General features: G+C 36.3%; 2 protein-coding genes across 2 annotated transcripts; both read right to left on the bottom strand.

The window, feature by feature from the left end:
- Positions 1-483: 483 nt before the first annotated feature.
- LOC120265181 (putative disease resistance protein RGA3) lies at positions 484-4,949 on the bottom strand. The gene is made up of 3 exons (XM_039273072.1): positions 4,619-4,949; positions 1,546-2,637; positions 484-1,310 (listed from the first exon to the last, which is right to left on the bottom strand). The coding sequence occupies exons 1-3, from the start codon at positions 4,947-4,949 to the stop codon at positions 484-486; spliced, it is 2,250 nt and encodes a 749-aa protein (XP_039129006.1).
- A 4,992-nt stretch (positions 4,950-9,941) lies between these two features.
- On the bottom strand, positions 9,942-15,971 carry LOC120265180 (putative disease resistance protein RGA3). Its single transcript, XM_039273071.1, has 3 exons — positions 15,822-15,971; positions 10,214-10,702; positions 9,942-10,109 (listed from the first exon to the last, which is right to left on the bottom strand). The coding sequence occupies exons 1-3, from the start codon at positions 15,969-15,971 to the stop codon at positions 9,942-9,944; spliced, it is 807 nt and encodes a 268-aa protein (XP_039129005.1).
- Positions 15,972-16,187: the final 216 nt, after the last annotated feature.

Here is a 16,187-nt window from a genome sequence, read left to right as displayed (position 1 = left end):
TTTCTTTTTCTATATGAAAAGAGATCAACAAACTAAAAACCAAGAATTGAAAACAAAAAATAAATAAAGAAAAAGGGAGAAAATGGCTCCTGGCTACCAAGTTGGTTGGAAAGGAAATTTATAAAAAAGGCAATAGCACAAATCAAAATTGCTGATAGAAGGAACTGATTTGTGGCGATGCACTTCATAGCTTGTTTGGCACCAGTACTAATTTCATGAGGAATTTGGGTTATCTTTTCTGGCTCTGACTCTTCACTTATTCGCTTGTATGAGATGGTAGAGAAAAGGTTGCAATAATCTCCTCTAGGCTTGCATAGCCTCTCTAGCTCCGGGCATCCTTCGATTATTAGTTGTTTTAGAGTAGGAAATAGTTCTTGGAGACCTTCTGGGAATGTCTTCAGTGCAGGACAATCTTGAATACTTAGAAACTCAAGGTAAGTGAGGGCTTGCATCCTATCTGATAGAGACACTAGCTTGGGACAATCACACACTTCTAATGTGGATAGAAGTAAGGTGCCCCATTTCTGGCCACAAAGACTCCATTACTCGACAATCGGTAATAATCAAGGATTGGAGAGATTTGGGGCACATGGGCAATTCTCTAAGGGCATCATAGCCAAAAACCCAAAGACACTTCAGAAAAGGTGGACCGCAGTCACCTTGTGATGATATACTGGTCAATTTCTTACAAGAACTAATTGTCAGATTATTGAGGGAGTTCATGCCTTGCAACTCGTCTGGCCAAGACACTAGCTTTTCAAGCGACTTCACCTGTAGGTCTCTTAGAGATGGAAGGTTCTGCAAAACCAATCTCAATGATAACTGATTGCAATAAAAAATCTCTAAACTCTCAAGTGATGACTTCATGGCTCTTATATCCTCTTCATTTTCCAGCAATAAAACCAACTCCTCGGTACAATATTTTATACTCAAACTCCGAAGAGATTTCAAATGCTTGAAGAACCTTCTTTCCCAGGACATGCCAGAGATTTGTGTCTCACAGAATGAATTATCCATATGTAACTCTTGGAGAGTTGGAATGGATGTCATGGTTGTTGTCAACTTGGGGTATTTAGTAATCTTTATCTGAATGAGGCCCGGAAGCAAGTATAGATTTGCCTCTCCAGCCTCCTCCACACACCACCCCTCTAAGTTCTTCATTCCATCTAAAATCAACTTCTTCAATGCAGGGAATGATTGCGGTACATTGCCTTCTCTGACATTAACAATGTGTTTGATGCCATCCATTTTCAACAGCCTGAGATGCTCAAGACAGGGTAATATCTCTAGTGGAGGGAGCTTATCCCATTCTCCGCATCCATATAGTGTGATCTGAAGTAGATATCAGAATTGTTTCCTCTCTCTCATCCACATCGGAAATTGTTTGCTCGGATAATATCTAACACTAAGTTCTTTTACTTTATTGTGAGGTTTCAAGGCTTCCAACACCTCCTCTGTATTTTCCACCCCCCCAACATATGTCATCAGGTCCCTATCTTAATTTTCCCTAACTTAAAATTAACGTGTGAATATATTGTTTGTTACCCGTATCAGCTTTTCTAGCATCATCAGCATTCTTCACCTTCTGGAGATTATACAAAGCAAGTTCACCGAAGGGATTCAAGGACTTTAATTGTCTAATATTGTTCTCTACATCATCTTCTACATTATGTACTAGTAGTGTTTTCAAGTTTGGTAATTGACTCAAATTAGCAGGGAATGCCTCCAACTGTGTACTACAATAAAAAAGAAGGTGTCTAATATTGTTCATGTATGTTATGCTCTTGGGAAGCTCAGAAAGTTCACGACAACCATAGAGAGTAAATGTCTGCAGATTAACTAGCATACCGATGGATTCTGGTAGTTTCCTAATAAGAGTATAAGAAATATCGAGGTATCTTAGATGATGCAAATGCTCTATCGATGCAGGCAACCCATCAATGTATGCATAACTCAAGTCAAGCACTCTCAGCAACTTCAGCTTTGACAACACACTTAAGTTTCCTGGACAATATCGCACAGTATGAATGATGGAGCAATCACCTTGGTAATAATTTTCGTCAACATAAGAGTCAGCATAAAAAGTCAAATGACATAGTGATATTAGAATTTCGGGACCTGCACTGATGTTCAATGATGGGAAGCATTCATTCTCCATAACAAAGTATGCCAGATCATGGATGAGATCATGCATCTTACACACACTTCCTTTTTTACTTGAATGAACAAAGCACTCATTTTGCAAAAGAGATCGCTTTATCAACTCCCTAAAAATCTCTCGCCCTTTAACTTCCATATTGTCTCCTTTTTGAGATGCAATAAACCCATGAGCCATCCATAACTGAATCAGCTTCACTTCCTCAATATTGTAATCCTTTGGAAATATGGCGCAAAAGGCAAAACATTTCTTTAAATGAGTAGGCAAATCAACATAGCTTTGCCACAGCTCTGGCATGATTTTATTTTTCGTATGTTGAAACTTCCATGTTTCAATATTTTCCAACATGGCCTGCCATTCACTTTCTTCTCTCTTATAACACATAATACACCCCAACACTTGTATAGCAAGTGGTAATCTTCCACATTTCTCAGCAATCCTTTTACCAATCTCCACTAATTTTTGTGGCTTCGGTGCACCTGCAGCAAATGCATTCTGTTCAAACAAAACCTGAGAGCTTTCTTTTGATAAAAGGTTTAATATATAATGTTTCTTTGCATCCATCACTCGAGAGCATTCTTGATTGCGTGTGGTGACAAGAATTCTGCTTCCTTCTCCTCCATCGAGTAACATGTTTCTAAGAGCATCCCATATTTGGAAATCTTCTATTAGTTCCGGTGATGTGGTTTGTGGTTTAGTGAACACTCAAAACACTCAAAGAACAATCACACAAATCAAGCAAGAAGGAGACACACAAGATTGGTAACCCAGTTCGGCATCAACTTGCGTATGTCTGGGGGGGCCAAGCCAGAAGATAAACAATCCACTAATAGAGGTGAAAATACAAGAGTACAAACACTTGTCAATCACTCTCTCAACAATAAAGATCACTACCCTCTTTAGATTATCTAGTGCTCACACACTCTCCTCCACGAGTCACACTTACAATCTACAAGCAAGGTAGCTTATATAGACGCCTCAACGTCCCATACATAGCACATATCTCTTTTGGAATCTCCGCGGCTACTAATTTAAAAACTTTCCAAACTTAGTTGTTGCAACTCCTGTTGTAACATAAGTTCCAACATGGCCCTCACTGCTGACTTGACTGAGTTCTGGTTACGTTGCGGATGACCTCAAGACCCATCAACCTCCCGATCATGCTTAGTCTGAGTCGATGCAGCCAAATCTCCCGATCTCAACTGCTGGCAACTAGCTTACCTCCTCAGTTCCTCATCACGTAGTCCCCTCGCAAGGGGTGCATGTCCTTGTGCGTCTTCCATGAAACTTGCCAAATTTAGTCTTCAATCTTCCGAGTTTGATCTTAAAGGATTCTCCAAACTTGATCTTCAATTCACCCAAGTTTGGTCCTCAAATTTTGCCCTTAATAGACTTCAATCAATCTTTATCAAGGATTCTTCAAATCATGTCTTCAATTAGCCTTCATTCCATATTTAGTCTTCAATCACATCTCCTAAATATGGTCTTGAATAACTCCACCAAGATCTTCAAGATGTTTTGCCTTGCAAGCCAAAACTCCTTGCCATGTCACCATACTCTCCAAGTCATCAATTTTGCCATGTCACATAGATTTCCACGTCATCTTGACTATGTGTCAAATTATGCCAATAATAGTGCGGTTGCACTAACAATCCCCCCTTTGGCATAATTTGACACAATTGCTTTTGCACCCAGACTAACTCTTGTTACAACATCTTGTTACAACTTGACTGGGACACACAATTTACAAACTAAAGAAAATCATCCAGTTGCTTACAAAATACTTGATTATACCGCAACTAGTGATGTACAAATTAAGCACAAACAAATACACCCAAGTAGAGCAGTCGGTTTGGAACTCTTGTACTAGTTAACTTCTCCCCCTTTGTGTCTGAATTGATGCCAAAGTCTTCACTGGTTGTTGCAAGACTTGTTACAGCTTCTTCAACAACTCCCCCTATCTTCAGAAATCCTGGTCATCAGCTCTCCCCTGTCTTTAGAACTCCTTCTTCCTATTGCAAACGACATTAATAAACTGTAGCAGATGCAGGTAGTTTGCAGTTCCAAATAGAGATTAAAGTTGGTAAAGGCCAATTTCACCCCTCAACTTTTCGAATCTTGTTGAATCAAGGGGTTTGGTAAAGATGTCTGTCAATTGCTTTTCTGTTGCAACATAATCAATAACAACTGTCTTGTTTTCTACCAGATCTCGTATAAAGTGGTGTCGAAGATCAATGTGTTTGGTACGAGAATGTTGGACTGGATTCTTAGATATATCAATTGCACTTTTGTTGTCACAAAATATAGTCAATAGCCCTTGTTGTAAGCCAAAGTCCTCAAGCATTTGCTTCATCCACTACAATTGTGTACAATAACTTCCTGCTGCTATGTATTCAACCTCGGCAGTGGAGAGGGAAATAGAACTTTGCTTGTTGCTATACCATGTTACCAAGTTGTTACCAAGGTAGAAACATCCTCCTGAGGTGCTTTTTCTATCATCAATGTTTCTTGCCCAATCTGCATCACTATAACCCGCAAGATGTGAGTTGGAGTCTTTTGAATGCCAAATTCCATATTCTGTAGTACCATGAACATATTTAATGATACGTTTAATAGCTTTCGAATGAGACTCCTTCGGTGTTGCTTGATATCGTATACGAACTCCAACACTGAAAGACATATCTAGCCTGCTGACTGTGAGGTAGAGTAAGCTTCCAATCATGCTTCTATAAAGACTTGGGTCTACATTTTTTCCATGCTCATCTTTTGTCAACTTCTGATTCACACTCATGGGTGTTCTCATATGTCTAGCCTTTTCCAAGCCAAATTTTTTTCACCAAGTTCTGTGCATATTTGGTTTGAGAAATGAAAATTCCTTCTTTGCATTGTTTGATTTGGAAACCCAAAAAGTAGTTTAGTTCACCTACCATGCTCATTTCAAACTCTTCTTGCATTAGATGAACAAACTCATCCACCTGCTTTTGTGATGTTGAACAAAATATGATATCATCAACATATATTTGTGCCACCATAAGATCTGAATTGGACTTCTTTATGAATAAAGTGTTGTCTACTCCCCTTCTTTGGTAGCCCTTTTCAAGCAAGAATTTTGTAAGCCTTTCATACCAAGCCCGAGGAGCTTATTTCAAGTCATAGAGAGCCTTCTTCAATTTGAACACATGATTTGAATGTTGAGGATCTTCTAAACCTTTTGGCTGCTCCACAAAAACTACTTCACTTAGAACTCCATTTAGAAAAGCACTCTTGACATCCATTTGATGTAGCTTGAACCCCATACAACATGCTACTGCTAACAATAATCTGATGGATTCCAAGCGTGCAACTGGTGCAAATGTTTCATCAAAATCAACTCCTTCAACTTGAGTATATCCTTGAGCCACTAATCTTGCTTTATTTCTAGTGATGTTGCCTTTGTCATCAGTCTTGTTCTTGAAAATCCACTTGGTTCCAATAACATTCACATCCTTTGCCCTTGGGACCAATGTCCACACATCATTTCGAACAAACTGATTTAATTCTTCTTGCATTGCAGCCATCCAGTATTCATCAACTTAAGCTTCTTTGACATTCTTTGGTTTAATAAGAGAGATGTAACATGTGTAGCCGGCCAATTATCGATAATCAATTCTTTGAGTGCTTCTGGTTCTCCTTCCTTCAGTCACATTACCAAACACATTCTGAATAGGATGATTCTTCTTTATTCTTGAGGATGGTTCAAGACTGTTGTCTTCATTATCTTCTTCATTGTTAATTTCTTCTTTATCTGATTCTAAGATCATTTCTCCTGTTGTAACTTCAGTTGCAACATCAGTTATAACTTGCTGTCTATCTGAATCCTGAGCAGTTTTTGTTGTTGTAGTTGGTGTTGTAACTTGTGTTGCAACTTCTTGTTCTGCATGTAACTCTTCATTTGCTGATTCATGATTCTGAGTGATAGGCTTGTTTGGCTCACTTGATGGGCTTTGAGTCTCCATATCAGAGAAATCATCAACAACAACATTAATAGTTTCCATCATCTTTTTGGTTCTTGAATTGAACACCCGATAGGCTCTACTAGTAGTTGAATATCCCATGAATAATCCTTCATCACTTTTCTTGTCAAACTTTCCCAGCTGATCTCTATCATTCAGAATGTAACATTTGCTTCCAAATATGTGAAAGTATTTAAGATTTGGCCTTTTACCTCTACAAATTTCATACAGTGTCATGTTGGTTGAAGGCCGAATGTACACTCTATTAATGATGTAGCATGCTGTATTGATTGCTTCCGTCCAAAACCTTGTAGAGAGTTTCTTGGAATTCAACATAATGCGAGCCATCTCTTGGAGAGTGTGATTTTTCCTTTCTAGCACACCATTTTGTTGAGGAGTTTTTGGAGCTGAAAATTCATGACGAATCCCATGATCTCTGCTATATTCTACAAACTGAGCATTTTCAAATTCTCTTCCATGATCACTTCTGATTCTGACAATCTTCCCAATTTGACACTCTTTCTCATTTTGAAGTTGCATGCATAACTTCTTGAAGGCTCCAAAAGTATCTGATTTCTCCTTGAGGAAGTCCACCCAGGTGTACCTGGAATACTCATCAACACACACGAATACATATCTTTTACTTAACAAGCTTTCTGTTTGTGTGGGTCCAATGAGATCAATATGCAAGAGTTCTAGCACTCTCGTTGTACTAATGTCTTGCACCGCTTTGTAAGAAGCACGACTTTGCATTCCCAGTTGACAAGGTCCGCATACACCATCTTCCTTTTTCGTGAGCTTGGGTACTTCCTTAACAACTTTCATTTCTGTAATCTTCATCAGGTTTCGGAAGTTTAGATGTTCAAGCTTTTAATGCCAAATTTCAGTTATGTCGCAAAATGTGTTATAACAGAATTCCAACTTCTCTATCAAATGGCAATTATCTGAAGATCTTGAACCAGTTAAAACACACTGACCAGCTTCATCATAGACCACACATCTGTCATGAGTAAATTTTACCACCAAATTTCGATCACATAATTGACTTATACTCAGAAGATTTACCTTTAGTCCTTCTACATGCAGAATGTTTTTCAGTCTTGGATACCCAGGAACCATCAATGTTCCTTTTCCAACTTACTTGACCTTTCTGACCATCACCAAAAGTTACATGCCCAATTGGACATTCTTTATAATTCATCAAAAAACCTTTGTCACCTGTCATGTGTCTTGAACAACCACTGTCAAAATACCAGTTGTCTTTTGAGGTTTTTTTTATTGAAGAGTATCCCACTAGATCTTCTTTTCTGACCCATATCTTCTTGCTTTCTTTCTTCTTTTCTCTGGTATATGGTGTCTACTTCTTATGTTTGCCTTCTTTCATATCTTTCTTCATCTTCCAACATCTTAGATGAATGTGCCCTTTGACACCACAGTAATGACATGTAGGAATCCATTTCTTTGTTTTTCCAAATACTCTACCATTCTTCATATCTTCCTTTAGTTGGTAGCACTCGTGTCTTATATGGCCTCTTTTTCCACAATGAAAGCATACTTGTCTTCTTTGTCGTCTCTTTTTCTTATTATACTTCTCTTGTTTATTTTCATGCCTCCTGTGTCTCTTTTATATGGTGTTGCGTCACACCTGTTTGAAAAGGTACCTCCTCAATCTTGGCTTTTCCTTTATTAATGGCCTTTTCAGCATTGTTCAGCTTTTCTTGACATTCTTTCAATTCTTTTGCATGTTTTTTGTTTTGTAATAACATTTTGTCAAGTTTATTTATCATGAGTTCATACCTATGCAGAAGATCGGTTTCAGTAATCTCTTCACAAACAGTTTCTCCAGATGTTGCAATTGATGTTATAACTGGACTTGCAAAAGCACTGAAATTTCTGAAACCTTTGACGTTTTTTAGCACAGCAGGTAAATAAGTATGATTGTTGATTGCATCATCAGCTTTGTCTTCTTTCATGATTTTTCTGAAATATCTACACAATTCCCTCGTTAAAATGGCAATTTCTTCTTCTTCTTCTTCTTCTTCTTCTTCTTTGTCTTCAGTCTGTTGTAACTCTTTTGGGCTTGTTGCTTCAGCTTTCAAAGATATATCTTCTTCTCTTCTACCTAAATTTAGATTCATCTCATAGGCTTGTAGAGATCCCATCAACTCATCAAGTCTCATAGTTGTGATATCTTTTGCTTCTTCTATTGCAGCAACTTTAGCATCGAACCTCCTTGGAAGCGATCTAAGAGTCTTCTGGACTAGCTTCTTATCCGTGTACTCCTTGCCAAACTGGTAGGCTTGATTTGATATGTCCATCAATTTGGCATTGAACACGACTATCGTCTCATCTTCTCCCATCCTGAGATTCTCGAACATGGTTGTCAACATTTGGAGTTTAGATTCTCTTACCAAGTTGATGCCTTCATGAATAGTTTAAAGAATCACCCAAGCTTTCTTAGTACACTCGCATGTGGCAATATACTTGAACTGGTTCTCATCAACACCTCTAAAAATTGCATTGAGAGCCTTCTCATTAGCATTAGCTCTTTGCATATCTTCTGTACTCCAGTTGCTTTTCATCTTTAAGATCTTCTTCTCGTCTTCATCAAGTAGAGTAAAAGGAGACTAACCTTCTTCTACAGCAATTCATGCACTCTCATCAATTGACTTGATAAAAGCCTTCATGCATGCCTTCCAGTATGGATAGTTGGATCCATTAAGCAACGGTGGTCGTGTAACGGAAGTTCCTTCTTTTTCGGCCATTAATGGAACTCGATAGGACCTCACCAACTTTGAAACCAAAGCTAATATGGCGACCAATGCTCTGATACCATTTGTTAGTTCCGGTGATGTGGTTTGTGGTTTAGTGAACACTCAAAACACTCAAAGAACAATCACACAAACCAAGCAAGAAGGAGACACACAAGATTGGTAACCCAGTTCTGCATCCACTTGCCTACGTCTGGGGGGACCAAGCCCAGAGATAAATAATCCACTAATAGAGGTGAAAATTCATGAGTACAAACACTTGTCACTCACTCTCTCAACAATAAAGATCACTACCCTCTCTAGATTATCTAGTGCTCACACACTCTCTTCCACGAGTCACACTTACAATCTACGAGCAAGGTAGCTTATATAGACGTCTCAACGTCCCAAATATAGCGCATACCACTTTTGGAATCTCCGTGGCTACTAATTTAAAAATCTTCCAAAACTAGCTGTTGTAACTCCTGTTGTAACATAAGTTGCAACATGGCCTTGACTGCTGACTTGACTGAGTTTTGGTTACGTTGCGGACGACCTCAAGACCCATCAACCTCCCGGTCATGCTTAGTCCGAGTCGATGCAGCCAAATCTCCCGATCCCGACTGCCGGCAACTAACCTACCTCCTCAGTTCCTCATCACGCAGTCCCCTCGCAAGGGGCGCACGTCCTTGTGCGTCTTCCATGAAACTTGCCAAACTTAGTCTTCAATCTTCCAAGTTTGGTCTTCAAGGATTCTCCAAACTTGATCTTCAATTCACCCAAGTTTGGTCTTCAAATTTTGTCATTAATAGACTTTAATCAATCTTCATCAAGAATTCTTCAAATCATGTCTTCAATTAGCCTTCATTCCATATTTAGTCTTCAATCACATCTCCTAAATATGGTCTTGAATAACTCCAACAAGATCTTCAAGATAGTTTGCCTTGCAAGCCAGAACTCCTTGCCATGTCACCATACTCTCCAAATCATCAATTTTGCCATGTCACGTAGATTGCCACGTCATCTTGACTATGTGTCAAATTATGCTAATAATAGTGTGGTTGCACTAACATCTTCATTCCATACATCATCTAATACCAGCAAATATCTCTTCTGCCCCAATTCTTTTCGCAGCCTCCGTTGCAGCACCTCCATGTTTGTATGGTTACACTTTTTCCCAGAAGCTGTATGTATGATCTTTCCAACATGCTTTGGCACATCAAAATCATCAAAAACACATACCCATAAATGCAGTTGGAAATGCTTTTGGACTTCTTCATCTCTATAGACCAACTGAGCAAGTGTCATTTTACCCATATACCGACTACAGAAACCACAACCACTTTCTCATCAAAACTATCACGGATCAGCATCTGCACCAACTTCTCTTTATCTTTATCTCTTCCAATAACGACTTGTGATTCATGCACATAGGAGTAGGTTTGAGGCCTGTTCCCCAAAGGTTTGCTGTTGTTTTCAACTACCCTGAGTTTGAACTTGTACATTTCCTTATTGAGCTCATTTATTCTCTCATTAACATTTCTGAGCTTCTTCCCCAATTGAAGTTTAAACAAGAGTGGGTTATAATCAAGAGAAAAGAGTTCACGCACCTTGCTTCTTGGGCGACGAGAAAGCTCTGCTTTGCGCTGGATGAGTAGTTCATGCGTCTTGGCCTCGTCAAGAATGTCTTCAGCGTCATAGATTGCATCTTTGAGCCACACAAGCAAGCACCTAACAGCCTTGTCTGTCAACTGCCTCGCCTTTGCATCTTCAATAAGAGGTTGGATAAGCAGCAAGGAGTACTAGAGCTTTCGAAGCTGCTTATCAACTCCACTCCATATGGGTCCCAAATATTGAAGGGCGTGAAGCGTGGATGACTCGGTGATCGTCTCCAAGGCATTGGCAAAAACTCTGGCCATTGTGTCCGGCGAGCGGTGATTCGAGTGGCAGCTGAGATTGTGTCAGAGTGCTGAGACATAATAGCAAGGTTGTCAGACCCAGACCGGCCCGGCCGGTTCAACCGGAAAAACCGGGAACCGGCCATGTGGCCGACCCGGGTATACCCCATTGACCCGGGTATTAAAAAACCCGGTGTTAACCCGGTGACCCGGGCGGTTCAACCGGGAACCGGTTGACCCGGCCGGGTCAATCGGGTCACAATATTTAATTTTTTTTATAATATTTAATAATTTATTATTATTTTTTTATTAGAAACCACAAAATCATGTATATTTATTAATATTAATTTATAATTTATAATCAATAAATAGAATTACAATATATACATATATATATATATATATATCATAAACATACCAACAAAAATTAATATTTAAAAATAAAATATATTAATGTGTTATGTAAATACTTTCTAAAAATTTAATTTATTAAGAAAATAAAACAATAAATGAGTGTAATTTTATTATAAAAATATAAAATTAAAATATTCTAATTAAATAAAAAATATAAAAAATTTAAAACAAAATAAAAACTCAATTGAGATATAAGAATTAGTGAATTAAATTTCTTATTTATTTTAACAAAATCAACCAATAAACAAATAAATAAATAAATAACACCGAGAGAAATTCGATAATTATATATTAATATACTAAATTTGTAAATATTTAAAAAATATAAAAATAAATGACATAATTAGAAAACTCTACTGTATATAAGGTCATTTATCAATTTAAATATCATAATTGTATAGGTTTTTATAATATAATTATGGGTTTAATATCATATTTGCTCATTATTAATTATTATAATATTGTTTATATTTAATTATTGACCCCGGTTCAACACCGGTTCAACCCGGTCGAACCCATTGACCCCTGACCCCTGGACTTAGCCGGATCATTGCTCGGGCCGAGTCTGACAACCTTGCATAATAGTTCTTCCTTTTTTTTTTTTCCTATTCTTTGTAAAATTGATCAGTGACTTGGGCGCAGTCGCTGTTGGGTCAAAGAACTCCACATTAGAATTGAGATAAACAAAAAGGCTGCCAAATCATTTCAAATTGAAATTAAAAAAGAATTAAAAAAAATCTCCTGATGCAGTGGACATGGACAAATTAGATGCGAACTCACATGGACAAATTATTTGGGATGCATTGCATTCAGTGAACAATAACTTACAAAACTTTTTTCCCGTCACAGTACTTGTGAAATTCTTTGGGAAAATAAATGCTTATAAATTTTTTCCCAAATTTGTCCTTTTTTATTTTTTCCCCCAAATTTAATTGTTTTTATATTTTCATTTATTAAAATATTATTTTATATTAAATATTTTGAAATTTAAATAATATTTTATTTTTTGAAAAATTTAATTTTTTTATGTTTTGAAATTTTAATAGTTTTTAAAATATTTAATATTATTTTAATATTATTTAATATCATATTAGCTACACCAACAAAAAAAAAAAAAAGCTTTGAATGTAACAATATGATTAGGGGAAGGAATTAATTTTTTTCTAAAATATACAATAGAGGTACTTACTATGGATAGAAAATATTAAAAAGATAAAAGAGACATTCTAACTATAATAGAAGGACTATGTTACGTATATATTTTTTTTCACACACTTGACATTTTATAAGGTAACTAATAGAAAGTTAATCATATGTAGCCAATTGTGGACCCCACTCTTATTAATTATTTTCGTGATTTTTATTTTTTAAATTTAATTAGTTTTTTTTTTAAAATTTTATCTTATCTTTTCAGTATGATCTTTTAAAATTTAAATAAAGGAGAATTTCACAGTCTTCTTCCTATCTTTTCTATAGCGTTATGGGTGGAAGAATCGAGAGGTTCTCGGTGGTCACGATTGTCAAACGAGGATCCAAGCGACTTCCAAATTCAAGGTTAGGCTATCACCTAATCTTTGTGCCTTGGGGTTATTTTGTTGGGTATTTTGGGGGTGTAGTTTGGTGTTGCATGTTAGGGGGTTCTCTGCATGTAGATTTTCCCCGTTTTTTTAAGTTCCCCTGTTATTTACTGCTCTATAGCTTTTTAATGCTAGGGGTGCTGAAATCCTGTTACTGAAACGTTAAACTTGTTGAGAAATATCTGATGCAGCATATGATATATATATATAGATATTTATATGTTTAGATGCTTCTGGCCAATTGTTCACCCTATTGCTTTCAGTGTTGTGAAAATGTTATGTACATCATTTTTATTGTTCATGTGCTATCCAGCAATCATCTTATGGCTGTAGAGCTAATGATTTATCTATCCAATGCTTTAGCATTTAATAGAAAATTATTATGTTAACAATTGTCTCATTTCACTTTCAAGGCATTTATTAGATAAGGTTAGTTTGGCATGACTATTATATTAGGAACCTTGGCCCAATCAATACAAACTCTAGTCATGTTCCTATTGTACTTTTGCATGTTAAGTGTTCTTCTCACACCAATTAAACTTTAGATGTAGCTAGCTTCCTTTTGTTTTGTTTTTTGATGTTCATGCATCTCTTTGAGTACTTGGGTTTATTGAGTAGGTCCGGTTTTCATGTTTGAAATTTTCATACTCAGTGCTGGTGATTTATGGGTATGCCATACCTAGTAATCATAGTAGTTTAGTGTCTTCTAGGTGGATAATTTTATCATCAGATGGCATTTATCCACTGTTAAAGTCACCAAGCTATTGTATTTATTATTCTATCATGGCAAGCATATTGTGTGTTGAATTTGACCTGGTTTACAGATGTTACAATCTTAGTATAATACTAAAAGAGGGTAGGAATTTGTTTTATGATTATAGAATCCTTCACCGAGCTTTGATTTAGTGTTTGAGTCGAGTTTTCTTGAGTTGGGAATCAATTTGGAAATTTAGCGAACATCAGGTAAGTAATCACATATAAATTATACTAAGTATATAGATTTTTTTTTTTTGAAACTAGCTAAATTTGTAAAATAAATATTTTATTTATTTATTTTGGATAATTAAATTTCTGTTTATTAAATTATGTTTATTTAATTAATACTATTTTTGGAATTATTTTTAATGTATTTAAAATTTCAAATTAATGATATTCTTTAGAATCTCAAATGTTTAAACGTGCACTGCAAATCCTGATTGTGATGAATTCTGAATTTTCATATAATTCTTTTAATTCCTGAGTTTTAATTCATTTCCTCACATTCAGATTATTTAACTTTTGAACTTTTGACATTTTATTTAAAATCTGAATTTTTAATTCATTTCATCAAATTCAGGTTTTCAAATTTCTGAATTTCAGATATTTGTTTAATCTATGATTAATTCATGTATTTAAGTTCAGATTATGAATTTTTAGGTATTTTATTAAATTTCTGAGTAACGAATATTACTATTTTTATTATTTGTTCATGTTTGGAGTCCATTAACTGTTTTATTTTGATATGATAAAAATAGGACCACTTACTGTAAATTTCTTGTAATTTGCCTGATTAACTTATTGTTTTGTTAACAGGAAGTATTTTGATATAAAAATTAGTCCCCAATTAACTATGCAATAACCTTGTCACTGGGGGTTAAACATTGACCGTGTCGACAAGTATTTTGTTTTAGAAACTATAGTTTGCCACCGCTTGCTGTTAGTGAAGAATAATGGCCTTTGATAATTTTGGTTGGGGTCACCGAGGGTAAAAATATGACTTTTGATAAATTTTTCCTCGGGTCACCGAGGGTAAATATATGAATTTTGTGATTTTGTTTTGGCAATAGTTGTTTGGGGGACCTCTATGCTTAATTTTTAACATCCATGTTTACGTGAAATAAAGTTGTTTTGTTGATTTTGCAATTTGATAAATTATGATTTTTGTATAAGTGATCCCTATATTTTTTGTGGGTGTTTACTGGGCTGTCAAGCTCATAAATATTGTTGATATTTTTTTTTTCAGATCAGGAATAGCTAGAGGTGAGTGGCAGATAGCTTAGTAGGGATCGTTGGGCAATCGCCAATTTTATTAGCATGTAATAAGTCCCGTTTGTTGTGGGCCTAGGTTTTATCTGAATAAACTTGTATTGATTGTGCAAAACACTTAGTTTGTTCTTTTAGTGTTGAACTATGTTCTTGTTTATAGTTTTTGCTTCTCTGTTAGATTTTATGATTTTTGAGAACAGGTTTTGAGGCCTTGTATGCCTACTGGGCCTCAGCTTGGTTGGTGTGTGGCCATTTGTCAGCGCACTGGGCCTGGCGAGCCGGGTTCGGGGCGTGACACCAAGAGTCAAAGTATTGAATGTAAGTTGCAGTTACATAATTCGAATTGAAGAAATTGTCATTGTATGGACATTAGTTTGAGCCTTTTCCAAATTCAACTATTTAGATAAACAATGTTATTAAAGAGGGCCATTGAGGCGGTTTGCCTAAGTAGTTTTGGGCATATGATTGCATACGCATTAACAGAGCAATCATTTACATATTAATTAGTCGCTTAGATAGTGCTTTTCAATTTAATTCCTATATACAACTTGATCAGCCGATGAGTTAAAAATATTTTAATGTATAGTATAATTTGACCCAAAACATCCCAATTAGGCCAATTTCCAACCCAAACCTATATCAGTTAAAGATTGGAAATTACATTGGGTAAATTTTTGAGGTCACTGTGTTATGGATATTTTTCATTTTGATCATTGTATTTCAATTTGTATCTTTTTTGTTATCATATATCGATTTATTTTCACCGGGCTATCACTTGTGAATTTCTGGCCAATTTTGGCTAACGTGGCAGCTGGAGATGCTACGTCACATTATATTAAAGGGTTTACTAGACACGTTAAATATAGCAAATTGGATGCAAGAAGTGCTACAAGAAACATAAAAAAAAGGAAAAAAAATTAAAAAGCTGGGTTTATGCTAGTGCCAAGACGAGGCCCAAGGACGGAGATGATGAGCTCCGAGTCGATATAGAACTATGCAGCAAGTACCGCAAGGAATATCTGGCTGCACTCCTGTAACTTCTCATTAATCTCTCCTGCCATGGAGTCCCAATAAGCCTGTGAAATAATCTCCCTATTGATTAACATAAGCCTTGAATCCCTAGCGACGATCCTCTGCCCCTGAGTCAATAGATCCATTCTGATTACATTAGAGAGATAAATGATTGAAACGTGGCCGAACATCTTTATCTCTTCCTCTATCTCGAGCCATAATTGATCCTGAAAACCAATCAAAATTGAGATTCTTTAGAAACCCTAATTAAACATGAAGAAATTCATAAAATTGTACTAAATCCTAATTTCCAAGGGTGATGTATTCTTTGCCAGAGACGGTGTGGAGCTGCTCAACATTGC

Source organism: Dioscorea cayenensis, chromosome 7 (assembly GCF_009730915.1).
Source record: "Dioscorea cayenensis subsp. rotundata cultivar TDr96_F1 chromosome 7, TDr96_F1_v2_PseudoChromosome.rev07_lg8_w22 25.fasta, whole genome shotgun sequence".
Lineage (NCBI taxonomy): Eukaryota > Viridiplantae > Streptophyta > Magnoliopsida > Dioscoreales > Dioscoreaceae > Dioscorea > Dioscorea cayenensis.
Note: the sequence above shows the minus strand (reverse complement) of the source record. Positions and strands in the feature narration are given on the sequence as shown.

What these genes read in the sequence shown, in the direction of transcription:
- LOC120265181 (XM_039273072.1), bottom strand. Translation starts at nt 4,949, where the DNA reads ATGAGTGTGAATCAGAAGTTGACAAAAGATGAGCATGGAAAAAATGTA. An exon ending in AGGAGGATGTTTCTACCTTG is followed by an intron (nt 2,638 to 4,618) that starts GTAACAACTTGG and finishes CATTTGCTGCAG; the next exon opens with GTGCACCGAAGCCACAAAAA. An exon ending in TGCTAGAAAAGCTGATACGG is followed by an intron (nt 1,311 to 1,545) that starts GTAACAAACAAT and finishes ATGGATGCGGAG; the next exon opens with AATGGGATAAGCTCCCTCCA.
- LOC120265180 (XM_039273071.1), bottom strand. Translation starts at nt 15,971, where the DNA reads ATGGATCTATTGACTCAGGGGCAGAGGATCGTCGCTAGGGATTCAAGG. An exon ending in GCAGCCAGATATTCCTTGCG is followed by an intron (nt 10,703 to 15,821) that starts GTACTTGCTGCA and finishes CGAAAGCTCTAG; the next exon opens with TACTCCTTGCTGCTTATCCA. An exon ending in TTTCTGTAGTCGGTATATGG is followed by an intron (nt 10,110 to 10,213) that starts GTAAAATGACAC and finishes GATGTGCCAAAG; the next exon opens with CATGTTGGAAAGATCATACA.